General features: G+C 44.4%; 1 protein-coding gene across 2 annotated transcripts; it reads right to left on the bottom strand.

Annotated features, from left to right (window-relative positions):
- Nucleotides 1-18: 18 nt before the first annotated feature.
- LOC115180254 (protein arginine N-methyltransferase 8-B) lies at nucleotides 19-25,479 on the bottom strand. 2 transcript variants are annotated; one of them, XM_029742196.1, is made up of 10 exons: nucleotides 24,659-25,479; nucleotides 22,688-22,912; nucleotides 17,515-17,667; nucleotides 16,267-16,330; nucleotides 11,436-11,578; nucleotides 10,573-10,660; nucleotides 6,729-6,844; nucleotides 4,376-4,526; nucleotides 2,446-2,567; nucleotides 19-822 (listed from the first exon to the last, which is right to left on the bottom strand). In XM_029742196.1, the coding sequence occupies exons 1-10, from the start codon at nucleotides 24,722-24,724 to the stop codon at nucleotides 739-741; spliced, it is 1,212 nt and encodes a 403-aa protein (XP_029598056.1). In that variant the 5' UTR covers nucleotides 24,725-25,479; the 3' UTR covers nucleotides 19-738. The 2 variants fall into 2 exon arrangements, with proteins under 2 accessions (XP_029598056.1, XP_029598055.1); XM_029742195.1 differs by having other exon boundaries at nucleotides 17,515-17,670; nucleotides 24,659-25,478.

The following is a 25,479-nucleotide window of genomic DNA, read 5'->3' on the forward strand; positions in this document are numbered from 1 at the left end:
TTGATTCTTTCCCAACAATTCTAAGTAATTTTTCTTTATTTGTTCATCACTCCTACACCACACCCCAAAATCAAAATGGCAAAATAACTTTTCCAACTGGAGATGGAAGACAAAAGACATTTCTCCCAGGTTTCTATCATTAAACATGTTCCATTAGCAATTGTGAATATCTCAAATGATCAAATCGTGATGCCTGAAATCAACCAAGAACAAAAAGCTAAACATGCAAATAACTTACCAGTACTGAATACCAACAAAATATACCTAACTTGAACAAACACTGAATGACTTTCCTGTTAAACTCTTAAGTTCTGCATTCGTTGAACTTTGAAAGACATCGGTGAAACAGAGGTGTAGTCTGTCTGTTTTCCCTGATTAAAAAACATGCTCAGAGTCTGTCCTTAAAGTGCCTCTGGACTGGCATCTAAAATACCTTTAACTCCTTCAGATCTAGTACTAATAACACTGAAACTCAACCTGAATAAAATAACTAATCAAGTTCATCAGGGATATTACATTCTTAGGGCAGCTTTAAAAATGTGGCAGGTGATGGCGCTATTGCTTCGAAATGGCTTGTTTTTATGACATCACTTAGGCGCTGGAACGCTGTCATCCAATCAGATGTGTATCGTGTCCCCCTCGGACCAGTAAGAGGGCCTGTTGGAGAGCCTGTGCCCTCCCTCTCAAGATGTGTCCAATAGGGGGCTGAGGTGGGTGATATCACCCTTTGCTGGTCAACTAGCGCATCTTGTAGTCGTGGGAAATGGCCGCATCGCACAGCTGTCCTTTAAAGTCCAACTCAAAGGTGAACTCCAGGTCCCGCTGGAATACAAGAGAAGACTCTTCAGTCCAACTATAACCATTTGACAATATTGTGTCGACCACAACCATAGGTGATGCCTCTGGTATTTTATTTTCACATTGTCCTCCTACAATTTCAGCAACTATGGATGTGTAACCAGGCCAGCACAGTACGGCTAGGCTTAGTAGTGGGAAAAGGGTATTTGAGATGGACACAACAGTAGGGATATTTAGCCCTTTTGAATGCTTTGATAATACATCCTTCTTTCCTCCCTCCATTTAAAGTAGTCACTGACCTACAGTTGAAGTTGGAAGTTTACATACACCTTAAATACATTGAAACTCAGTTTTTCAGAATTCCTGACATTTAATCCGAGTAAAAATTCCCTGTCTTAGGTCAGTTAAGATCTACACTTTATTTTAAGAATGTGAAATGTCAGAATTATAGTAGAGAGAATGATTTATTTCAGCTTTAATTTCTTTCATCACATTCCTAGTGGGTCAGAAGTTTACATACACTCAATTAGTATTTGGTAGCATTGCCTTTAAATTGTTTAACTTGGGTCAAACATTTTGGTTAGCCTTCCACAAGCTTCCCACAATAAGTTGGGTGAATTTTGGCCCATTCCTCCTGACAGAGCTGGTGTAACTGAGTCAGGTTTGTAGGCCTCCAAAGTACGTTCATCTCTAGGAGACAGAACGTGTCTCCTTCCTGAGCGGTATGACGGCTGCGTGGTCCCATGGTGTTTATACTTGCGTACTATTGTTTGTACAGATGAACGTGGTACCGTCAGGCATTTGGAAATTGCTCCCAAGGATGAACCAGACTTGTGGAGGTCTCCAATTTTTTTTCTGAGGTCTTGGCTGAATTCTTTAGATTTTCCCATGATGTCAAGCAAAGAGGCACTGAGTTTAAAAGTAGGCCTTGAAATACATCCACATGTACACCTCCAATTGACAATGATGTCAATTAGCCTATCAGAAGCTTCTAAAGCCGTGACATCATTTTCTGGAATGTTCCAAGCTGCTTAAATGCAGAGTCAACTTAGTGAATGTAAACTTCTGATGCACTGGAATTGTGATACAGGGAATTATGAGTGAAATAATCTGTCTGTAAACAATTGTTGGAAAAATTACTTGTGTCATCCACAAAGTAGATGTCCTAACAGACTTGCCAAAACTATAGTTTGTTAACAAGAAATTTGTGGAGTAGTTGAAAAACTAGATTTAATAACTCCAACCTAAGTGTACGTAAACTTCCAACTTCAACTGTATATAAGGTTGGATAAGTGATGGCAAGTTTCCGACCGTACTACTTTCACCAATCCAACCCTCTCCGATCTGTGAATACTTCAAATAAGGGAAGAAGGGAGGATGCATCAGAGGAGTTTTAACAGTTAAAGTCAGTGGATGGTACAGCAATAGGATGGCGGTTTTGCGGCGTCTGAGCTAATACTCATATAGGGCTTCACTCTTAGAAAGACATATTCATAGATCATGTTAAAGACTTGACATCTTTAGTCAGCAGTCGTTGGCTGGACTATAGAAAAACCCCATCTAGAATATATTTTTTTAAAACAGCATTTTATTCTATGCTGGCGTGGAGTGAGCTGCAGTTCTAGTACAGCATAGCTCTATTCTCACCACATTCTTTTCGTTGGGCTTGACTGCGATGCTGCCCAGTATCTCCTCTCCCTTCCTCACAGTCAGGTAGTCCTCCAGGTAAAACACTGTCTGCTTCCAGTGGGTACTGGCGGCGTCAGGAGCTGGCCATGGGAGAGAGGAGGAGGAATAGGAGGTGGGGAACAAGAGGGGAGGGAGGAGGGGGAGATGGAAGAGAGGGGGAGGAATAGGAGGAGGGGAACGAGAGGAGGGGGAGATGGAAGAGAGGGGGAGGAATAGGAGGAGGGGAACGAGAGGAGGGGGAGATGGAAGAGAGGGGGAGGAATAGGAGGAGGGGAACGAGAGGAGGGGGAGATGGAAGAGAGGGGGAGGAATAGGAGGAGGGGAACGAGAGGAGGGGGAGATGGAAGAGAGGGGGAGGAATAGGAGGAGGGGAACGAGAGGAGTGGGAGATGGAAGAGAGGGGGAGGAATAGGAGGAGGGGAACGAGAGGAGGGGGAGATGGAAGAGAGGGGGAGGAATAGGAGGAGGGGAACGAGAGGAGGGGGAGATGGAAGAGAGGGGGAGGAATAGGAGGAGGGGAACGAGAGGAGGGGGAGATGGAAGAGAGGGGGAGGAATAGGAGGAGGGGAACGAGAGGAGGGGGAGATGGAAGAGAGGGGGAGGAATAGGAGGAGGGGAACGAGAGGAGGGGGAGATGGAAGAGAGGGGGAGGAATAGGAGGAGGGGAACGAGAGGAGGGGGAGATGGAAGAGAGGGGGAGGAATAGGAGGAGGGGAACGAGAGGAGGGGGAGATGGAAGAGAGGGGGAGGAATAGGAGGAGGGGAACGAGAGGAGGGGGAGATGGAAGAGAGGGGGAGGAATAGGAGGAGGGGAACGAGAGGAGGGGGAGATGGAAGAGAGGGGGAGGAATAGGAGGAGGGGAACAAGAGAGGAGGAGATGGAAGAGAGGGGGAGGAATAGGAGGAGGGGAACAAGAGAGAGGAGGCGGAGATGGAGAGAGGATTAGGAGAAAATGAATACGGTATTGAGAGACATAGGGGAGATCTCAATTGCATACACCTTGCGTCCTCTCTCCTTGTCTCCTTCTTATCACCCATTGGATAAGAAAGCCAGTGGTCCCTCCCCTCTGACCTATCCTCCAAAGGGTTTTGAGAAGGAGAGAGGACGCGATGAGTATGCAATTGAGATCTTCACAGAGATGGTGGAGAATGAAATAATCAGGAGAGGGAGACAGAAAAACTACCATTGATCTGTATTTTTAACCTGTGCAGTTCCACTTAACACCAATAGAGGGGGGTCAAGAGCTGAGAACCAGTCAACTTGTCATTATAGGAAAAAGCATAGGATGTTATTACTACATGCTTTTATGTCTAGCAGTACCTTTTGATCATCAGCCTCAAACCTACACCTCACAATATCGCCCTCCCCTTGTCAAAACCTTGAAGAATTAAAATGCAAAAAATATGCTGTGCTTCCACAATCTTCCAAACAAAACCAAAGGATCATTGCCAGAGACAAGAATATTTGTGCAAGTGCTACAACTGACTGATTTACACAAAATGATTGATGTCTGTTTGAAATGACAACTTTCCATTGTTGCATAACCTGGACAGGACCCAGAAACTGAACACAGTGGTTCTCTCCCTGTAAAAGATCTCTAGCGGCTTCATGTTCCAGACCTTATAACAACACAAGTGGCTTGTGTGGAAGACATGTAACTTATATTGTCATACACCTCATTTCAAAGGACCTAGCGTTTAGTGTACATGAATCTGGTCACATCGCGGGTTGTGTTCATTAGTGCACACCGTAGCAAAATGTTTTCGCAACGGAAAAAAGTAGGTCTTTCTTATTGGACTAGTTCAGGTAGTCCTTCCCTGTTTCAGTCGGTTTTCTGACTCTTGGTGCCAAATGAACACAACCCATTTGTGTGTGGTGAGGTCTAACCGGTAGAGAAGCCAGTCTTCTTATGACACTTGGTGAACTCGATGTTGAAGTAGGTGACCATGGCGTGGACATAGTCGTTCCTCTGGATCTGCAGGCAGAAGGCCGTGGTGAAAGACAGGTCCTCAGGCTTCACCGTGTATATGTCCACTTCCTGGGTCATAGGTTACAAGGGAAATATGGTACAGGGTGACGAACATCGGAAGAAAGATATCTTTCTCTCTCACCTCTCTCACACACACACACACACACACACACACACACACACACACACACACACACACACACACACACACACACACACACACACACACACACACACACACACACACACACACACACACACACATCACTCCCTCATACATAAAAGCACTGTCAGACATACACGAATGCACATCTCTCAAACACACGGCTTTGGCTCCATTCTGCCTCTTCAACCTCATTATCTATGGGATGATATTAGATTGTTGGGAAGCTTCATGACATGCTTTCTGATCTGCGGTGTTTTCTTCCCAGTCAGTGAACAGGTTTCTCTGCTGTGTCAGGAGCTATAATGTATTCTGCCACACTAAAGCACTTCAGGCGTGTAACTGGATGTGGAATCCACACCCTCTACCTGACTAAGCTCTCCTTCCATGTTTGTGTTCTACTCTTTATTTCATTCAATTCCACCCAACATATTTGTTTATTCATTCATTCACTCATTTATTCATTCATTTATTCAATCCAGTCAGTCAGTGAGTCAATCATCTGTTTTATTAATTAATTCCTTCCTCTGTTCAATTCATCCATCCATCCTTTCATTCATACGCCCTAGAAAGCATGGCACCTCTCAGCATCAAATACTTTCCTCCTGAAGATAATTCCCACAGCATCTCATACCTCTCACACTGAAATGGAGGATATATTCTCTCTTTTGGATGATTGATGTGACAGTGGACAGGACAGACAGGCCGTCATTAGCCAGGACAGACAGGCCGTCATTGGGCAGGACAGACAGGCCGTCATTGGGCAGGACAGACAGGCCGTCATTGGGCAGGACAGACAGGCCGTCATTGGACAGGACAGACAGGCCGTCATTGGGCAGGACAGACAGGCCGTCATTGGGCAGGACAGACAGGCCGTCATTGGACAGGACAGACAGGCCGTCATTGGACAGGACAGACAGGCCGTCATTGGACAGGACAGACAGGCCGTCATTAGACAGGACAGACAGGCCGTCATTGGACAGGACAGACAGGCCGTCATTGGACAGGACAGACAGGCCGTCATTGGACAGGACAGACAGGCCGTCATTAGCCAGGACAGACAGGCCGTCATTGGGCAGGACAGACAGGCCGTCATTAGCCAGGACAGACAGGCCGTCATTGGGCAGGACAGACAGGCCGTCATTGGGCAGGACAGACAGGCCGTCATTAGGCAGGACAGACAGGCCGTCATTGGGCAGGACAGACAGGCCGTCATTGGACAGGACAGACAGGCCGTCATTAGCCAGGACAGACAGGTCGTCATTGGACAGGACAGACAGACCGTCATTGGACAGGACAGACAGGCCGTCATTGGGCAGGACAGACAGGCCGTCATTGGGCAGGACAGACAGGCCGTCATTGGGCAGGACAGACAGGCCGTCATTGGGCAGGACAGACAGGCCGTCATTGGGCAGGACAGACAGGCCGTCATTGGGCAGGACAGACAGGCCGTCATTGGGCAGGACAGACAGGCCGTCATTGGGCAGGACAGACAGGCCGTCATTGGGCAGGACAGACAGGCCGTCATTGGACAGGACAGACAGGCCGTCATTGGACAGGACAGACAGGCCGTCATTAGACAGGACAGACAGGCCGTCATTAGACAGGACAGACAGGCCGTCATTGGACAGGACAGGACAGCAGGGTTAAATCCCAATGTGTCACACAGACCTGGGAGTGCCAGGCCTATTTATGGCTCAGATACGGTGGCTGGCATGGGTCCCACTGTGAAGTCTGTACAGTCTAGAAACACACAGTCTAGACACATTCATTGACATGCAAATCACAGACAGGGACACGGAACCCATTTAGGGCTCATCATAACTCTCTGTGACATTTCAATTTTGGAAAGTCATTTTTTAAGTCTGTCTGGATTCAGGCAATAAATAATAACAAGTGTGTATTATACGCAAGTGAGATTTAGATTATTTGTTGTTGTTGCAAATCCCAACTCCCGCTGAGAGTAGGGTCACAGCCAGGGTCAGCCATTATCAAACACACACACACACACACAACACACACACACACACACACACACACACACACACACACACACACACACACACACACACACACACACACACACACACACACACACACACACTGACCTTGACTAGGCAGGAGTTGGTCACCACCTGTTTGGGGTCCACCACGTCCACCAGGGGCTCTCTCATGGCCACGTTACGGATGCAGGTCATGTCAAAACCGTACACGTTCTCCCACCCTGAATACACACACACACACACACACACACACACACACACACACACACACACACACACACACACACACACACACACACACACACACACACACAGAGATATGAGCAAATCTGGTACACTCTGTGTCTGAAGTGGTGGTCATCACACAGACTCTCTCTCTCTATCTAAGTGGTGGTCAGCACACAGACTGTCTATCTCTCTCTAAGTGGTGGTCATCACACAGACTCTCTCTCTCTCTCTAATTGGTGGTAATCACACAGACTCTCTCTCTCTCTAATTGGTGGTCATCACACAGACTCTCTCTCTCTCTAAGTGGTGGTCATCACACAGACTCTCTCTCTCTCTCGCTCTCTCTAAGTGGTGGTCATCACACAGACTCTCTCTCTCTCTCTAAGTGGTGGTCATCACACAGACTCTCTCTCTCTCTCTCTCTAAGTGATGGTCATCACACAGACTCTCTCTCTCTCTCTAAGTGGTGGTCATCACACAGACTCTCTCTCTCTCTAAGTGGTGGTCATCACACAGACTCTCTCTCTCTCTAAGTGGTGGTCATCCCACAGACTCTCTCTCTCTAAGTGGTGTTCGTCACACAGACTCTCTCTCTAAGTGGTGGTCATCACACAGACTCTCTCTCTCTAAGTGGTGGTCATCACACAGAATATCTCTCACTCTGAGTGGTGGTCATCACACAGACTCTCTCTCTCTCTCTCTCTCTCTCTCTCTCTCAGTGGTGGTCATCACACAGACTCTCTCTCTCTCAGTGGTGGTCATCCCACAGACTCTCTGTCTCTCTCTAAGTGGTGGTCATCACACAAACTCTCTCTCTCTCTAAGTGGTGGTCATCACACAGACTCGTTCTCTAAGTGGTGGTCATCACAGACTCTCTCTCTCTCTCTTTAAGTGGTGGTCAACACCCAGACTCGCTCTCTCTCTAAGTGGTGGTCATCACACAGACTCTCTCTCTCTCCATGGTGGTCATCACCCAGACTCTCTCTCTCTCTCTCTCCGTGGTGGTCATCACACAAACTCTCTCTCTCTCTAAGTGGTGGTCATCACACAGACTCGATCTCTAAGTGGTGGTCATCACAGACTCTCTCTCTCTCTCTTTAAGTGGTGGTCATCACCCAGACTCGCTCTCTCTCTAAGTGGTGGTCATCACACAGACTCTCTCTCTCTCCATGGTGGTCATCACCCAGACTCTCTCTCTCTCTCTCTCCGTGGTGGTCATCACACAGACTCTATGTCTCTCTCTCTCTCTCTCTCTCTCCATGGTGGTCATCACCCAGACTCTCTCTCTCTCTCCGTGGTGGTCATCACACAGACTCTCTGTCTCTCTCTCTCTCTCTAAGTGGTGGTCATCACACAGACCCCCTCTCTCTCTCAGTGGTGGCCATCACACAGACTCTCTCTCGCTCTCATTAGGGGTTATCACACAGACTCTCTCTCTCAGTGGTGGTCATCACACAGACCCTCTCTCTCTCTCTCTCTCTCTCTCTCTCTCTCTCTCTCTCTCTCTCTCTCTCTCAGTGGTGGTCATCACAGACTCTCTCTCTCTCTCTCTCTCAGTGGTGGTCATCACACAGACCCTCTCTCTCTCTAAGTGGTGGTGATCATACATACTCTCTCTCTCTCTCTCTCTCTCTCTCTCAGTGGTGGTCTTCACACAGACTCTCTCTCTATGTGGTGGTCATCACACAGACTCTCTCTCTATGTGGTGGTCATCACACAGACTCTCTCTCTAAGTGGTGGAGACTCTCTCTCTTGCTCTCTCTCTCTCTCTCTCTCTCTCTCTCTCTCTCAATGGTGTTCATCACACAGACTCTCTCTCGCTCTCAGTGGGGGTTATCACACAGACTCTCTCTCTCAGTGGTGGTCATCACACAGACCCTCTCTCTCTTTCTCTCTCTCTCTCTCTCTCTCTCAGTGGTGGTCATCACAGACTCTCTCTCTCTCTCAGTGGTGGTCATCACACAGACCCTCTCTCTCTCTCTAAGTGGTGGTCATCACACAGACTCTCTCTCTCTCTCAGTGGTGGTCATCACACAGACTCTCTCTCTCTCTCAGTGGTGGTCATCACACAGATCCCCCTCTCTCTCTCTCTCTCTCTCTCAGTGGTGGTCATCACACAGACTCTCTCTCTCTCAGTGGTGGTCATCACACAGACCCTCTCTCTCTCTCTAAGTGGTGGTCATCACACAGACTCTCTTTCTAAGTGGTGGTCATCACACAGACTCCCTCTAAGTGTTGGTCATCACACAGACTCTCTCTCTCTCTAAGTGTTGGTCATCACACAGACTCTCTCTCGCTCTCTCTCAGTGGTGGTCATCACACAGACTCTCTCAGTGTTGGTCATCACACAGACTCTCTCTCAGTGGTGGTCATCACACAGACTTTCTCTCTCTCAATGGTGGTCACCACACAGACTCTCTCTCAGTGGTGGTCATCACATAGACTCTCTCTCAGTGGTGGTCATCACATAGACTCTCTCTCAGTGGTGGTCATCACATAGACTCTCTCTCAGTGATGGTCATCACACAGACCCCCTCTCTCTCTCAATGGTGTTCATCACACAGACTCTCTCTCGCTCTCAGTGGGGGTTATCACACAGACTCTCTCTCTCTCTCAGTGGTGGTCATCACACAGACCCTCTCTCTCTTTCTCTCTCTCTCTCAGTGGTGGTCATCACAGACTCTCTCTCTCTCTCAGTGGTGGTCATCACACAGACCCTCTCTCTCTCTCTAAGTGGTGGTCATCACACAGACTCTCTCTCTCTCTCAGTGGTGGTCATCACACAGACTCTCTCTCTCTCTAAGTGGTGGTCATCACACAGACTCTCTCTCAGTGGTGGTCATCACACAGACTCTCTCTCTCTCAGTGGTGGTCATCACACAGACCCTCTCTCTCTAAGTGGTGGTCATCACACAGACTCTCTTTCTAAGTGGTGGTCATCACACAGACTCCCTCTAAGTGTTGGTCATCACACAGACTCTCTCTCTCTAAGTGTTGGTCATCACACAGACTCTCTCTCGCTCTCTCTCAGTGGTGGTCATCACACAGACTCTCTCTCTCTCTCTCAGTGGTGGTCATCACACAGACTTTCTCTCTCTCAATGGTGGTCATCACACAGACTCTCTCTCAGTGGTGGTCATCACATAGACTCTCTCTCAGTGGTGGTCATCACACAGACTCTCTCTCAGTGGTGGTCATCACACAGACTCTCTCTCAGTGGTGGTCATCACACAGACTCTCTCTCAGTGGTGGTCATCACACAGACTCTATTGGCACTGTGTTGGATTGGAAGAGTGTCTCAAGTTTTAGATTGAAATTGAAACGGTTATTCTCTATTTGCTGCCTACGATCGATAACAACCCTCAGAAACAATGGAAAGATAGCAAAGCTTTATAGTTGCCAAAAACGTGGGCTCAGTCCTTCCACCCTCCCTTAGTGTGTCTATCTGGTGTTGCTCTAGTGAGAGACAGGGGCCTTAAATACTCTTCTACTATGTCTGGCAGCCTTGTATTATAGGTCTACTTCAATTAGGGTTAAGAACAGAGCAGACAGGCTCTCCCTCTCTTACCTCCATCTCTCCTCTACACAGCTCTCTGTAGTCTAGTCCAACCCAGAGGCTGGAGGAGAGAGCCTACCGGAAGAGGGAGCGGATAGGATACCTCCAGCATACATACAGTATACACACAGTAGCTAAGAAACGGAGACGGAAGGATGTTCTCACAGTGTATCTTGAAGTCCTTGTACTGCCTGTCCTCGATGGCCACCACATACAGGGCAGCCCTGTCAGGAAACATCAGCCCTCCAGGCTTCTGAATGTGAGAGGAGACACCAACATAAATTTAGTTGAGATACACCTCATAGAGAATAGAGACATCCTACAGTCACATGCATTGTCTGCACACCTGGCATCCTGTAACATTAGCTCATACCCGGTCTAAAACCCTGAAGCAGCAACACTGGTTAGAAACCAGATCGTCCTCTCGCTGGGCGCTATAAGCAGGACCTTTGTTGATATGTGGATGCACACACGCACACACACACACACACACACGCACGCACGCACGCACACACACACACACACCACACACCCACACACACACACACATACACACACACACACACGCACAAACGTACATGCACACACACATGCACACACATCATTGCACACATACATGCATGCATGTACAGGTGTAGGATCTTCATTTGATCTATATTGTCACAGAAAAATTATCCTGCAGCAACAGGATTTGAACGTTTAGTCCATAATGTTGCTTGATTGGTGGTTAGAATATTAGCTGGACAAAAGTAGGCTACATGAAAAGTGAAATATTGTTAATATAACCGTGTGTTAGTGTGGGTTTTCACAGAATTTATGGAAATCTTCAAAGCTCATCTGCATTTACTGCGGTGCAAGAAAATTTTCAGCAACAAAAGACTGACCAAATTAAGATCCTACACCTGTATTATCTCTCTAGCTTGCTCTCTTGCTCTCTCTCTCTCTCTCTCTCTCTCTCTCTCTCTCTCTCTCTCTCTCTCTCACACACACACACACACCCATACACAAAAACAAACACACAGGCTTACTAGCCATTTGTCCCTGGCGAAGATGACCGTATTGAGCATAGACTCGTAGAAGAGACAGTAGCCCATCCACTCTGAGATGATGATGTCTACTTTCTCCACTGGCAGCTCCACCTCCTCCACCTTCCCATTGAAGATGGTGATGACTGAAGGACAGGACACAGAATGTCACTCACAACACACACTCCACCACACTAAACACTACACTACACTAAACACTCTACTACACTAAACACTCCACTACACTAAACACTCTACTACACTAAACACTCCACTACACTAAACACTCCTCTACACTAAACACTCTACTACACTAAACACTCCCCTACACTAAACACTCCACTATACTAAACACTCCACTACACTAAACACTCTACTACACTAAACACTCCCCTACACTAAACACTCTACTACACTAAACACTCCACTATAATAAATACTCCACTACACTAAACACTCCACTACACTAAACACTCCACTACACTAAACACTCCACTACACTAAACACTCTACTACACTAAACACTCCCCTACACTAAACACTCCACTATACTAAACACTCCACTACACTAAACACTCCAATTCACTAAACACTCCACTACACTAAACACTCCACTACACTAAACACTCCCCTACACTAAACACTCCACTATACTAAACACTCCACTACACTAAACACTCTACTACACTAAACACTCCCCTACACTAAACACTCTACTACACTAAACACTCCACTATAATAAATACTCCACTACACTAAACACTCCACTACACTAAACACTCCACTACACTAAACACTCCACTACACTAAACACTACACTACACTAAACACTCTACTACACTAAACACTCCACTACACTAAACACTCTACTACACTAAACATTCCACTACACTAAACACTCTACTACACTAAACACTCTACTATACTAAACACTCCACTACACTAAACACTCTACTACACTAAACATTCCACTACACTAAACACTCCACTACACTAAACACTACACTACACTAAACACTCCACTCCACTAAACACTCTACTACACTAAACACTCCACTACACTAAACACTCCACTACACTAAACACTCCACTACACTAAACACTCTACTACACTAAACACTCCACTACACTAAACACTCCACTACACTAAACACTCCACTACACTAAACACTCTACTACACTAAACACTCCACTACACTAAACACTCCACTACACTAAACACTCCACTACACTAAACACTCTACTACACTAAACACTCTACTACACTAAACACTCCACTATAATAAATACTCCACTACACTAAACACTCCACGACACTAAACATTCCACTACACTAAACACTCCACTACACTAAACACTCCACTACACTAAACATTCCTCTACACTAAACACTCCACTACACTAAACACTCCACTACACTAAACACTCCACTACACTAAACACTCCACTACACTAAACATTCCTCTATACTAAACACTCCTCTATACTAAACACTCCACTACACTAAACACTCCACTATACTAAACACTCCACTACACTAAACACTCCACTACACTAAACACTCCTCTATACTAAACACTCCACTATACTAAACATTCCTCTATACTAAACACTCCACTACACTAAACATTCCTCTATACTAAACACTCTACTATACTAAACACCACTACACAATCAATTAATCACAGTTATTTATGAAACCCTTTCTACATCAGCCAATGTCACAAAGTGCTATACAGGAACCCAGCCTAAAACCCCAAACAGCAAGCATTGCAGATGAAGAAGTACGGTGGCTAGGAAAAACTCCCTAGAAAGGCAGGAACCTAGGAGGAAACCTAGAGAGGAACCAGGTTCTGAGGGGTGGCCAGTTCTCTTCTAAACACTCCTCTATACTAAACACTTCACTACACTAAACACTTCACTACACTAAACACTTCACTACACTAAACACTCCACTACACTAAACACTCTACTACACTAAACATTCCACTACACTAAACACTCCACTACACTAAACACTCTACTACACTAAACATTCCACTCACTAAACACTCCACTACACTAAACACTTCACTACACTAAACACTCCACTACACTAAACATTCCACTATACTAAACACTCTACTACACTAAACATTCCACTACACTAAACACTCTACTAAACACTCCACTACACTAAACGCTCTACTACACTAAACACTTCACTACACCAAACACTACACTAAACACTCCACTCCACTACACTAAACACTCTACTACACTAAACATTCCACTACACTAAACACTCCACTACACTAAACACTTCACTACACTACACTAAACACTTCATTACACTAAACACTCCACTACACCAAACACTATACTAAACACTACACTAAACACTACACTACACTAAACACTCCACTACACCAAACACTCTACTATAATAAACACTCCAGTATACTAAACACTCCACTACACTAAAGACTATACTATACTAAACACTCCACTACACTAAAGACTCCACTACACTCAAGACTCCAGTACACAACACCCCACTACACTAAACACTCCACTACACTAAACACTCCACTACACTAAACACTCCACTATACTAAACACTCCACTATACTAAACACTCCACTACATTAAACACTCCACTACACTAAACACTCCACTATACTAAACACTCCACTACACTAAACACTCCACTACACTAAACACTCCACTATACTAAACACTCCACTATACTAAACACTCCACTACATTAAACACTCCACTACACTAAACACTCCACTATACTAAACACTCCACTACACTAAACACTCCACTACACTCAAGACTCCAGTACACAACACCCCACTACACTAAACACTCCACTACACTAAACACTCCACTACACTAAACACTCCACTACACTAAACACTCCACTATACTAAACACTCCACTATACTAAACACTCCACTACACTAAACACTCCACTACACTAAACACTCCACTATACTAAACACTCCACTACACTAAACACTCCACTACACTAAACACTCCACTATACTAAACACTCCACTATACTAAACACTCCACTACATTAAACACTCCACTACACTAAACACTCCACTATACTAAACACTCCACTACACTAAACACTCCACTACACTAAACACTCCAGTACACAACACCCCACTACACTAAAGACTCCACTACACTAAACACTCCACTATACTAAACACTCCACTACACTAAACACTCCACTACACCAAACACTCTACTATAATAAACACTCCAGTATACTAAACACTCCACTACACTAAAGACTATACTATACTAAACACTCTACTACACTAAAGACTCCACTACACTCAAGACTCCAGTACACAACACCCCACTACACTAAACACTCCACTACACTAAACACTCCACTACACTAAACACTCCACTACACTAAACACTCCACTATACTAAACACTCCACTATACTAAACACTCCACTACACTAAACACTCCACTACACTAAACACTCCACTATACTAAACACTCCACTACACTAAACACTCCACTACACTAAACACTCCACTATACTAAACACTCCACTATACTAAACACTCCACTACATTAAACACTCCACTACACTAAACACTCCACTATACTAAACACTCCACTACACTAAACACTCCACTACACTCAAGACTCCAGTACACAACACAACACCCCACTACACTAAACACTCCACTACACTAAACACTCCACTACACTAAACACTCCACTACACTAAACACTCCACTATACTAAACACTCCACTATACTAAACACTCCACTACATTAAACACTCCACTACACTAAACACTCCACTATACTAAACACTCCACTACACTAAACACTCCACTACACTAAACACTCCAGTACACAACACCCCACTACACTAAAGACTCCACTACACTAAACACTCCACTATACTAAACACTCCACTACACTACACCAAACACTCCACTACAACAAAAATATATTCTAAATGTTAGAATAACATTGATCAAGTGTCAATGTTCCACTTTTTGTTCTGGGTCATTCAATTAGATGTCCATCTGTGGAGTTCCATCAATGTGACATTTCAGAGTGGTGATCAGTGACATACAGCTCATTCTGATTGATGTCTCAGTTTAGGGATGTTGTGTTTGGGAGGAGAGCTGCCAGCCGGAGTCCAGGGTGAAGATGTCTGTCTGAATATCTCTCTCTCTCTCCCTCTCCCTCTATCTCTCGCTCTCTCCCCTGCCTCTCTAACTTCCTCTCCCTCCCCTCTCTCTCTCTCTCTCTCTCTCTCTCTCTCTCATTGATACTTTATCAATGTTAATATATCATGTTATCTCTCAGTAAGCCAGCTGTCTCGCCCACTGCACCCATATAGTAATAAGGATCCACAGAACATGAGTAGCCTATGATGTGTACTATGCATATTATGGTTGCAAGTTGCCTTTAGACACAGTTCTAGAATCAGAAGTTGCCTTTAGACACAGTTCTAGAATCAGAAGTTGCCTTTAGACACAGTTCTAGATTCAGAAGTTGCCTTTAGACACAGTTCTAGAATCAGAAGTTGCCTTTAGACACAGTTCTAGAATCAGAAGTTGCCTTTAGACACAGTTCTAGAATCAGAAGTTGCCTTTAGACACAGTTCTAGAATCAGAAGTTGCCTTTAGACACAGTTCTAGAATCAGAAGTTGCCTTTAGACACAGTTCAGTTCATCCTCCCCAAATCCTTGTCCCTTGACTAGTTAACTTGTAGCATGTAACTTTGACAGGACATAGCCATGTCGCCTACCCTGTGTGAACCTATATAGATGATTGGTTTGTAGTGTAGCTCCTACCATTGTGTAGGTGGTTGGACTTGATGATCTTCTCAGAATACTCTGATATACTTGAACACTCAATCTGGGGAACATAACAAGAAGGAACAAACACAGGTTTGATGAATGTCAGTAAATAAAGAAAAGGTCTGGACTGCTCCTGGGCTTTATTCAGTGGAGAAATGTTGGATGTGCACATCACCTACATACTCGTTGATGAATGTTAGGTCTGACATTAGTCTACAGGTACACACACACACACACACACACACACACACACACACACACACACACACACACACACACACACACACACACACACACACACACACACACACACACACACACACACACACACACAAGGGCACCCACTGCAATCATTGCAGCTTTTCCACTCATCCTAGATCCAATCTCCACTTTATCAAAAATGTTATCCATGTGCTGTACCTTTTCCCTATATATATACGATTCTTATATATGATTCATAAGACCATTTGGGATGCAGACATTGACTCTGTGATCTTCTGCATTAGCGATCATCTGGACGGGAGCCTGGAGATGTGCCTCTGATGTGTGTTAGCTTGTTAGCATTACAGAGGCGACGCTGGTGTAGTTACATGGCAGGATCTCAGAAAGGTTAGCCAAGATGCTAATGGAGGACAATTTACACCATGAACCGGGAGCAGGGTGCTGGTTTGTGTGTGTGTACGTGTGTGTGTGTGTGCGTGCGTGCGTGCGTGCGTGTGCGTGTGTGTGTGAACAAGTGTCAGTGCTACACCCACAGGACTTGTATCATTTATATCCACTTCAACTCAACAGACAGATCAGACGACTGTACGACAGTCGAATATCAACCATCAAGTCCTTTTGTTCCTCAGCCTGGTTCACACTACAGAGCCAACCCGAGCCAGGCCACGCCAATCTGGGCTGGCCTGGTTACGCATCCACCATGGCTGCTTGAGCCGTGCTGGAAAAGGACAATGTGAAAGGAAAATAGAAAACCCAGCAGGGTATGGTTCAGCTCGGCCCTATAGTGTCCAACAGCCATCTGTTAAATGCATAGTCAGGGGCACGTTCAGAAGCACGCAACGTTTTGGATCGTTTAGATAGAAATAGGCTATGTAGAACGAACCTGCCTCTCCACGTGGACAATTAAGGAATCACACCAGCTCTATTCATGGAATGTCTATCTGCAACGTTCGACAACGTTTGGCAAATGAACAGTGTGAAAAAGTTGTTTGGTGTTTAAAGCAGGACAAGGACTCTCACCCCGTACACGTGCCTGGCGCCCGCGTTGGCAGCGAACATGGACAGGATGCCTGTCCCACTGCCCACGTCCAGAACGATCTTGTCCTTGAACATGTGCTTGTTGTGGTACATGGCATTCCTATAGGTCAGGGTCCGTACTTCATCCTTCAGCATCTCCTGTCCAACAGGGAACAAGATGGGAATCTCACAGAGAGCTGAATCCTAACTTTTATTTAAGTCGAATTTTCACTTAGGGCTGGATTCAATCCTTATCACAGAAGTATTGCGGAATATCCAGCCTTTAGTCATGCATTGGTGTCAATGGGAGACTAAGTGAATATTTGACTTATGTGGAAGTTAGGATTTCCAGAATATTCAAGACTTTGTAGCTCTGTGACAATGACTAGGTCCAGGAGTTTTACCTGGTCAGGTCATGGGGTCAGGAAAAACATGATACCATGATACACAGAGGATGTCAACCTCAAAAAGACTTAACCCTATCAGTCCCGAGATCCCAGCGAAGATCGGCTTTTCATTCATCTGACTTTCAGTTATCTGCATGTCCAGCCCTCATATTTAGCCTCACAATGAAGTATTTTACCATTTTATTTTCAGGACAACCAGGGCTACGAGTAGAACACAAAACACAATTTGACTTAAACAGTTGCATTCATGGGTTTTATTGACAAATGTCAATTTAAAAACTAAGGTCTGTGAAAAAATGTATATCTAACAACTGTTTGGAGTTTGGAGTTTGTGACATCAACTATGTGAGCTTATCATAGTATTACAGACAGTATGTCCTGGGATTTCCTATGATCTTCTATGTAGAAGAACCCCTTACCTTCTGATCACTCTTGTGTGGCTTGTCTGCTTCATAGAGCAAAGTCGTTTTTCATAGATAGCTTTTAATAGCTTGTAGCTCAAACCATTCGGACTCTACAGATGTTTTTGTATAAAAGACCCGGACCCAGACACCCTTCGGGATCCGCCCTTGTCTCAAAAACGCCGCTCTAGTGCAGCCCCCATTAATCACACAGACTAATGGTGTCTATGGGTGCAGAAGAAATAAACAAATCCAATGGTACAACCCAGAAGTCTGTAACTCAAACACACTATGTTAATAAAGGGCTTAGATGTCCAAACCGCCCTGGCAATAAGGTGGGACTCACTGGGTTAATATCAGGCTAAGAGAGATTCAACAGAGTGTGGAAAATGTGTATATAAATGTCCTCATACAGGACGTAATGAATATGCTACACTGAACAATTCAGAAGTGGGAGGTACCTGTGTGTGTCCCAAATGCCCCCATATTGTATAGCGCACTACTTTCCACCAGATCCCTATGGGCCCTGGTTGAAAGAAGTGCCCTACATAGTGAATATGGTGCCATTTGGGACGTAGTACATGTCCTTTTAAACATGTAGAAATGACAGCTTCTGGATTTCTATTCATAGAAAACGATCATTGTGACAGAGGCAGTATTTAGGCTGCATCGCTGGCACAGGCTCTTTAAACTGTGTCTATCTGCACACGCACACACACTCACACATTTTATCGGGGGCAGTTCTGTTCTTGGGTCTGCTTGGCATTCAGACTGTAACCTGACCCACATGCTAAATAAAGACCTCGATAGAAACACATTTTTTGGTTGTTCCCATTCTCTTTTAGGTTACCTAGAGCATTTGGGGTATGAGTCTGACACTTCAATAGATCACTATCTGGGGTATGAGTCTGAAACTTCAATAGATCACTATCTGGGGTATGAGTCTGACACTTCAATAGATCACTATCTGGGGTATGAGTCTGACACTTCAATATATCACTATCTGGGGTATGAGTCTGACACTTCAATAGATCACCTCTGGGGTATGAGTCTGACACTTCAATAGATCACTATCTGGGGTATGAGTCTGACACTTCAATAGATCACTATCTGGGGTATGAGTCTGACACTTCAATAGATCACTATCTGGGGTATGAGTCTGACACTTCAATAGATCACTATCTGTGGTATGAGTCTGACACTTCAATAGATCACTATCTGGGGTATGAGTCTGACACTTCAATAGATCACTATCTGGGGTATGAGTCTGGCACTTCAATAGATCACTATCTGTGGTATGAGTCTGACACTTCAATAGATCACTATCTGGGGTATGAGTCTGACACTTCAATAGATCACTATCTGGGGTATGAGTCTGACACTTCAATAGATCACTATCTGTGGTATGAGTCTGACACTTCAATAGATCACTATCTGTGGTATGAGTCTGACACTTCAATAGATCACTATCTGTGGTATGAGTCTGACACTTCAATAGATCACTATCTGGGGTATGAGTCTGACACTTCAATAGATCACCTCTGGGGTATGAGTCTGACACTTCAAAAGATCACTATCTGGGGTATGAGTCTGACACTTCAATAGATAACTATCTGGGGTATGAGTCTGACACTTCAATAGATCACTATCTGGGGTATGAGTCTGACACTTCAATATATCACTATCTGGGGTATGAGTCTGACACTTCAATAGATCACCTCTGGGGTATGAGTCTGACACTTCAATAGATCACTATCTGGGGTATGAGTCTGACACTTCAATAGATCACTATCTGGGGTATGAGTCTGACACTTCAATAGATCACTATCTGGGGTATGAGTCTGACACTTCAATAGATCACTATCTGTGGTATGAGTCTGACACTTCAATAGATCACTATCTGGGGTATGAGTCTGACACTTCAATAGATCACTATCTGGGGTATGAGTCTGACACTTCAATAGATCACCTCTGGGGTATGAGTCTGACACTTCAAAAGATCACTATCTGGGGTATGAGTCTGACACTTCAATAGATAACTATCTGGGGTATGAGTCTGACACTTCAATAGATCACTATCTGGGGTATGAGTCTGACACTTCAATATATCACTATCTGGGGTATGAGTCTGACACTTCAATAGATCACCTCTGGGGTATGAGCCTGACACTTCAATAGATCACCTCTGGGGTATGAGCCTGACACTTCAATAGATCACCTCTGGGGTATGAGCCTGACACTTCAATAGATCACTATCTGGGGTATGAGTCTGACACTTCAATGCTTTGCCCTCTTTCCTTATCCATGCCAGGTACCAGGATGTCAGTCCCATGATAGTCAGTCAGTTAAGCAGGCAGGCAGTCAACCAGTCAGTCCGTTAGTCAGTCAAGCAGGCAGGCAGTCAGCAAACCAGTCAGTCCATTAGTCAGTTCCTTAGTTGTTCAGTCAGTCCGTCTGTACGTCTGCTTGTCAATCCATCAATTAAATGTGCTGGCAGCTGCATCCGAAAACGTGTAAAGCCTAAACCCCCCAGAGAGCAAGCAGTGGTTACAAAACATCCCAACAGGCAGGATAGTAAGAACATCCATGAGTCTCCTACCTACAGTGCCTCCAGAAAATATTCCCACCACTTGACGTTTTCCACATTCTGTTGTGTTACAGACTTTTTTGGGTCACTGGCCCACACACAAAAGCGTATAATGTCAACGTGGAATTACATTTTTAGAATTTTGTACAAATGAATAACAAATGAAAAGTTGAAATGTCTTGAGCAATAAGTATTCAAACCCTTTGTTATGGAAAGCCTAAATAAGTTCAGGAGTACAAATTTGCTTAACAAGTCACATATTAATGTACATATTAATTGCATGGACTCACTCTGTGTGCAATAATAGTGTTTAATTAACAGGATTTTTGAACGACTACCTCATCTCTGAACCCCACACATACAATTATCTGTAAGATCCCTCAGTCGAGCAGTGAACTTCAAACAGATTGAACCACAAAGACCAGGGAGGTTTTCCAATGCCTCCCAAAGAAGGGCACCTGTTGGTTATAATTATAATGAATTATGCTTTGGATGGTGTATTAATACACCCAGACGCTACAAAGATACAGGCGTCATTCCTAACTCAGTTGCCGGAGAGGAAGGAAAACGCTCAGGGATTTCACCATGAGGCCAATAGTGACTTTAAAACTGTTAAATAGTTTAATGGATGTTATAGGAGAGAACTGAGGATGGATAAACAACATTGTAGTTACTCCACAATATAAACCTGATTGACAGAGTGAAAAGAAGGAAGCCTGTGCAGAATAAAAAATATTCCAAAACATGAATCATGTTTGCAATAAGGCACTAAAGTAAAACTGCAAAAAATGTGGCAAAGAAATTCACTTTAGGTTCTGAATACAAAGTGTTATGTTTGGGGCAAATCCATCACTAAGTACCACTCTACATATTTTTAAGCATGGTGGTGGCTGCATCCTGTTATGGGTATGCTTGTCATTGTCAAGGAAGAGAGAATTTTACATTTTTTAATGATAAAAAAACGGAATAGAGCTAAGCACAGGCAAAACCCTAGAGGAAAACAGGTTCAGTCTGCTTTCCAACAGACAATGGGAGACAAATGCACCTTTCAGCAGGACAATAACCTAAAACACAAGGCCAAATATACACTAGAGTTGCTTACCAAGACATCATTGAAAGTTCCTGAGTTGCTTAGTTACAGTTTTGACTTATATCGGCTTGAAAATCTATGGCAAAACTTGAAAACGCCTGTCTAGCAATGATCAACAACCAATTTGACAGAGCTTGAAGAATTTTTTTAAGAATAATGTGCAAATATTGTACAATACAAACCAAGTGTGCAAAGCTCTTAGAGACTTGCCCAGAATGACTCACAGCTGTAATCACTGACAAAGGTGATTCTAACATGTATTGACTTAGGGGGTTGTATACTTATCTCATCAAGATATATTCATTTTGCATAACTTGTTGTTTTTTTTAAACAAATTTTCAAAATGTTCTTCCAGTTTCACATTACAGAGTATGTGGATTGTTGACAAAAAAACAACAATTAAATAAATTTTAATCCCACTTTGTAACACAACAAAATTTGGAAAAAGTAAAGGGTTGTGAATACTTTCTGAAGGCACTATATCTACCTCATGGATGGGTCTCCTACCTACCTCATGGATGAGTATCCTACCTACCTACCCATCTACCTCGTGGATGAGTCTCCTACCTACCTACCTACCTACCTACCTACCTACCTACCTACCTACCTCATTTATGAGTCTCCTACCTACCTATCTGATGGATGAGTCTCCTACCCACCTACCTACTTCATGGATGAGTCCCCTACCTACCTCATGGATGCCAAAGTGGGCGTAGGAGTCAAAGTAGTAGTCCTGCGATGTCATTTCCTCTGGGTTAAGCAGCTTTGCCATCTTGCCGCGCCCGGGGCAGGTGGGCAGGGCCGCTACATGGGGCGTATGTGGAGGGTGTGGCACATGGTGGACAGTAGGCACAGGTTTGGGCAAGGAGGCAGGCTGAAAGGACTGCGACTGGGGGGTAGTGATGGTACGCTGCCGCTAAGAGAGAGGAGGGGATGAGGCAGAGAGAAATAGGGAATATTAAGATAGAGAGGAGGGGGTGAGGCAGAGAGAAATATGGAATATTAAGATAGAGAGGAGGGGGTGAGGCAGAGAGAAATATGGAATATTAAGATAGAGAGGAGGGGGTGAGGCAGAGAGAAATAGGGAATATGAAGATAGAGAGGAGGGGGTGAGGCAGAGAGAAATAGGGAATATTAAGATAGAGAGGAGGGGGTGAGGCAGAGAGAAATAGGGAATATTAAGATAGAGAGGAGGGGGTGAGGCAGAGAGAAATAGGGAATATGAAGATAGAGAGGAGGGGGTGAGGCAGAGAGAAATAGGGAATATGAAGATAGAGAGGAGGGGGTGAGGCAGAGAGAAATAGGGAATATGAAGATAGAGAGGAGGGGGTGAGGCAGAGAGAAATAGGGAATATGAAGATAGAGAGGAGGGGGTGAGGCAGAGAGAAATAGGGAATATTAAGATAGAGAGGAGGGGGTGAGGCAGAGAGAAATAGGGAATATGAAGATAGAGAGGGGGTGAGGCAGAGAGAAATAGGGAATATGAAGATAGAGAGGAGGGGGTGAGGCAGAGAGAAATAGGGAATATTAAGATAGAGAGGAGGGGGTGAGGCAGAGAGAAATAGGGAATATGAAGATAGAGAGGAGGGGGTGAGGCAGAGAGAAATAGGGAATATGAAGATAGAGAGGAGGGGGTGAGGCAGAGAGAAATAGGGAATATGAAGACAGAGAGGAGGGGGTGAGGCAGAGAGAAATAGGGAATATGAAGATAGAGAGGAGGGGGTGAGGCAGAGAGAAATAGGGAATATGAAGATAGAGAGGAGGGGGTGAGGCAGAGAGAAATTGGGAATATGAAGATAGAGAGGAGGGGGTGAGGCAGAGAGAAATTGGGAATATGAAGATAGAGAGGAGGGGGTGAGGCAGAGAGAAATAGGGAATATGAAGATAGAGAGAAGGGTAGGGATAGCGCAAATAAAGAGACAGAAATAAAGATAGACAATGTGGGGAGGAAAAAGAGATGGGAGAGTGAGAGATGAAAAGGGAGGGAGGGAGGGAGAGAGAGATATATATAGAGAGAGGGAGGAAGGGAGAGCAAGAGAGAGATTGAGAATTTGGGACAGACAAAAGTGAGTGGAGGTGTATTTGAAGAGAGGGCGCTTGAACATTATCAGAGAAGAACAACAGGACTGGATCTGTTTGCAGTAACAAATCGCTTTCAATACAGTGCACTTTAATTCAAAACCATTTGTTATAGCATTACATGGCTAAATGTGTTATTTACAAATACAGTGAAGCACTTAGAATGCATTAGAGGTCACTTGGTAGGCTAGATTACATAATGTTACGCATCTACCCGTTTTCAGAGCAGCAGGAGTCCATGCGACAGATTGTGCCGAGCGGATAGTGAAATCAGCACCAAGGACAGCGCACACGCTAACCACTACAGATCATTTCTGCATTGCATTTCTTTGCAAATATGATATTTCAACGGGATATATGCCATAACAATTTACAAAAACAACTAAACGTTGCATGTGTCTGCATTGCTTTTTACAGACACCAGTAGTCGACACTATATTAATTACTTCAAAACTGACAAAGACACTAAAACATTAATAAACAGAACAATCAGTAATTGATTATTATCGATTATATCAATATAACGAAAGATTTTGACCAGCATATGTCACTCCTTGGATAATTTACCAGCGAACTGACATACCTCAGAATTGTCCGGCTCCGCCATTTTTCTCCTTAGGAGCAGGCAACGCGAGTGCCTCAGTCCCATATGAGCCAACGAGATTTCTTCAACCCAGGGAGGGAAAAATCTTATATAAAATAAACTTAGTAGCTCTCTTTGGATGAGCTAGATTTGTTTTCTCTAGATTGACTTTCATAAATGATGCAAACGTTTAATATCAGAAATAGTTAATATTTTAGGCTAAATTCCAACTTATTGTTAGCCCCCTAAAAAGTTATCATGCTCTTCTAAAACGTTTGTTTCACATCGATAAAAACGACAGCTATCCATGTTGTAAAAGTTACAGGTGGTTCCTATAGAGGCACTTGAGCATCAATTGCACCAGCACCCCGAATTAACCTTCCTCTCTCCTCTAGCGCACTGCAACATATGCCTATGATGCAAGCAAACTATACCAAAATGCCTGTAGTCCACGTTAGGAAAATACATCCTCATACTCGGCTTCCCCTCAACAGTTGTTTTTCCACGTCTGTCAACATATCTCACAAGTCGTTGGCTTGAAATCGCCCCGTCAGTGATATTTTATTCGGAGAACGATGCGCTATCCTCCGTTTGACTTGGCTACGTTCCCATGGCAAAAGTTGAACTTGACTATTGAGTTGGAGCTGTTCATTAAGGTTTTACAGGCAGTCAGGCACCCGTTTTTCCAAGAACCGGGACGTGATCAGAAGTTATAAATCGATGCCTCCCACGCGCCAGATGCTTCTCTTCACCTTCACATCAGATTTTCCGGCAGAATATAGAGAGATACTGTATATAGCGGACCAATTGCCGTACTTCTC

This window comes from Salmo trutta, chromosome 40 (genome assembly GCF_901001165.1).
Source record: "Salmo trutta chromosome 40, fSalTru1.1, whole genome shotgun sequence".
Taxonomy (NCBI): Eukaryota; Metazoa; Chordata; class Actinopteri; order Salmoniformes; family Salmonidae; genus Salmo; species Salmo trutta.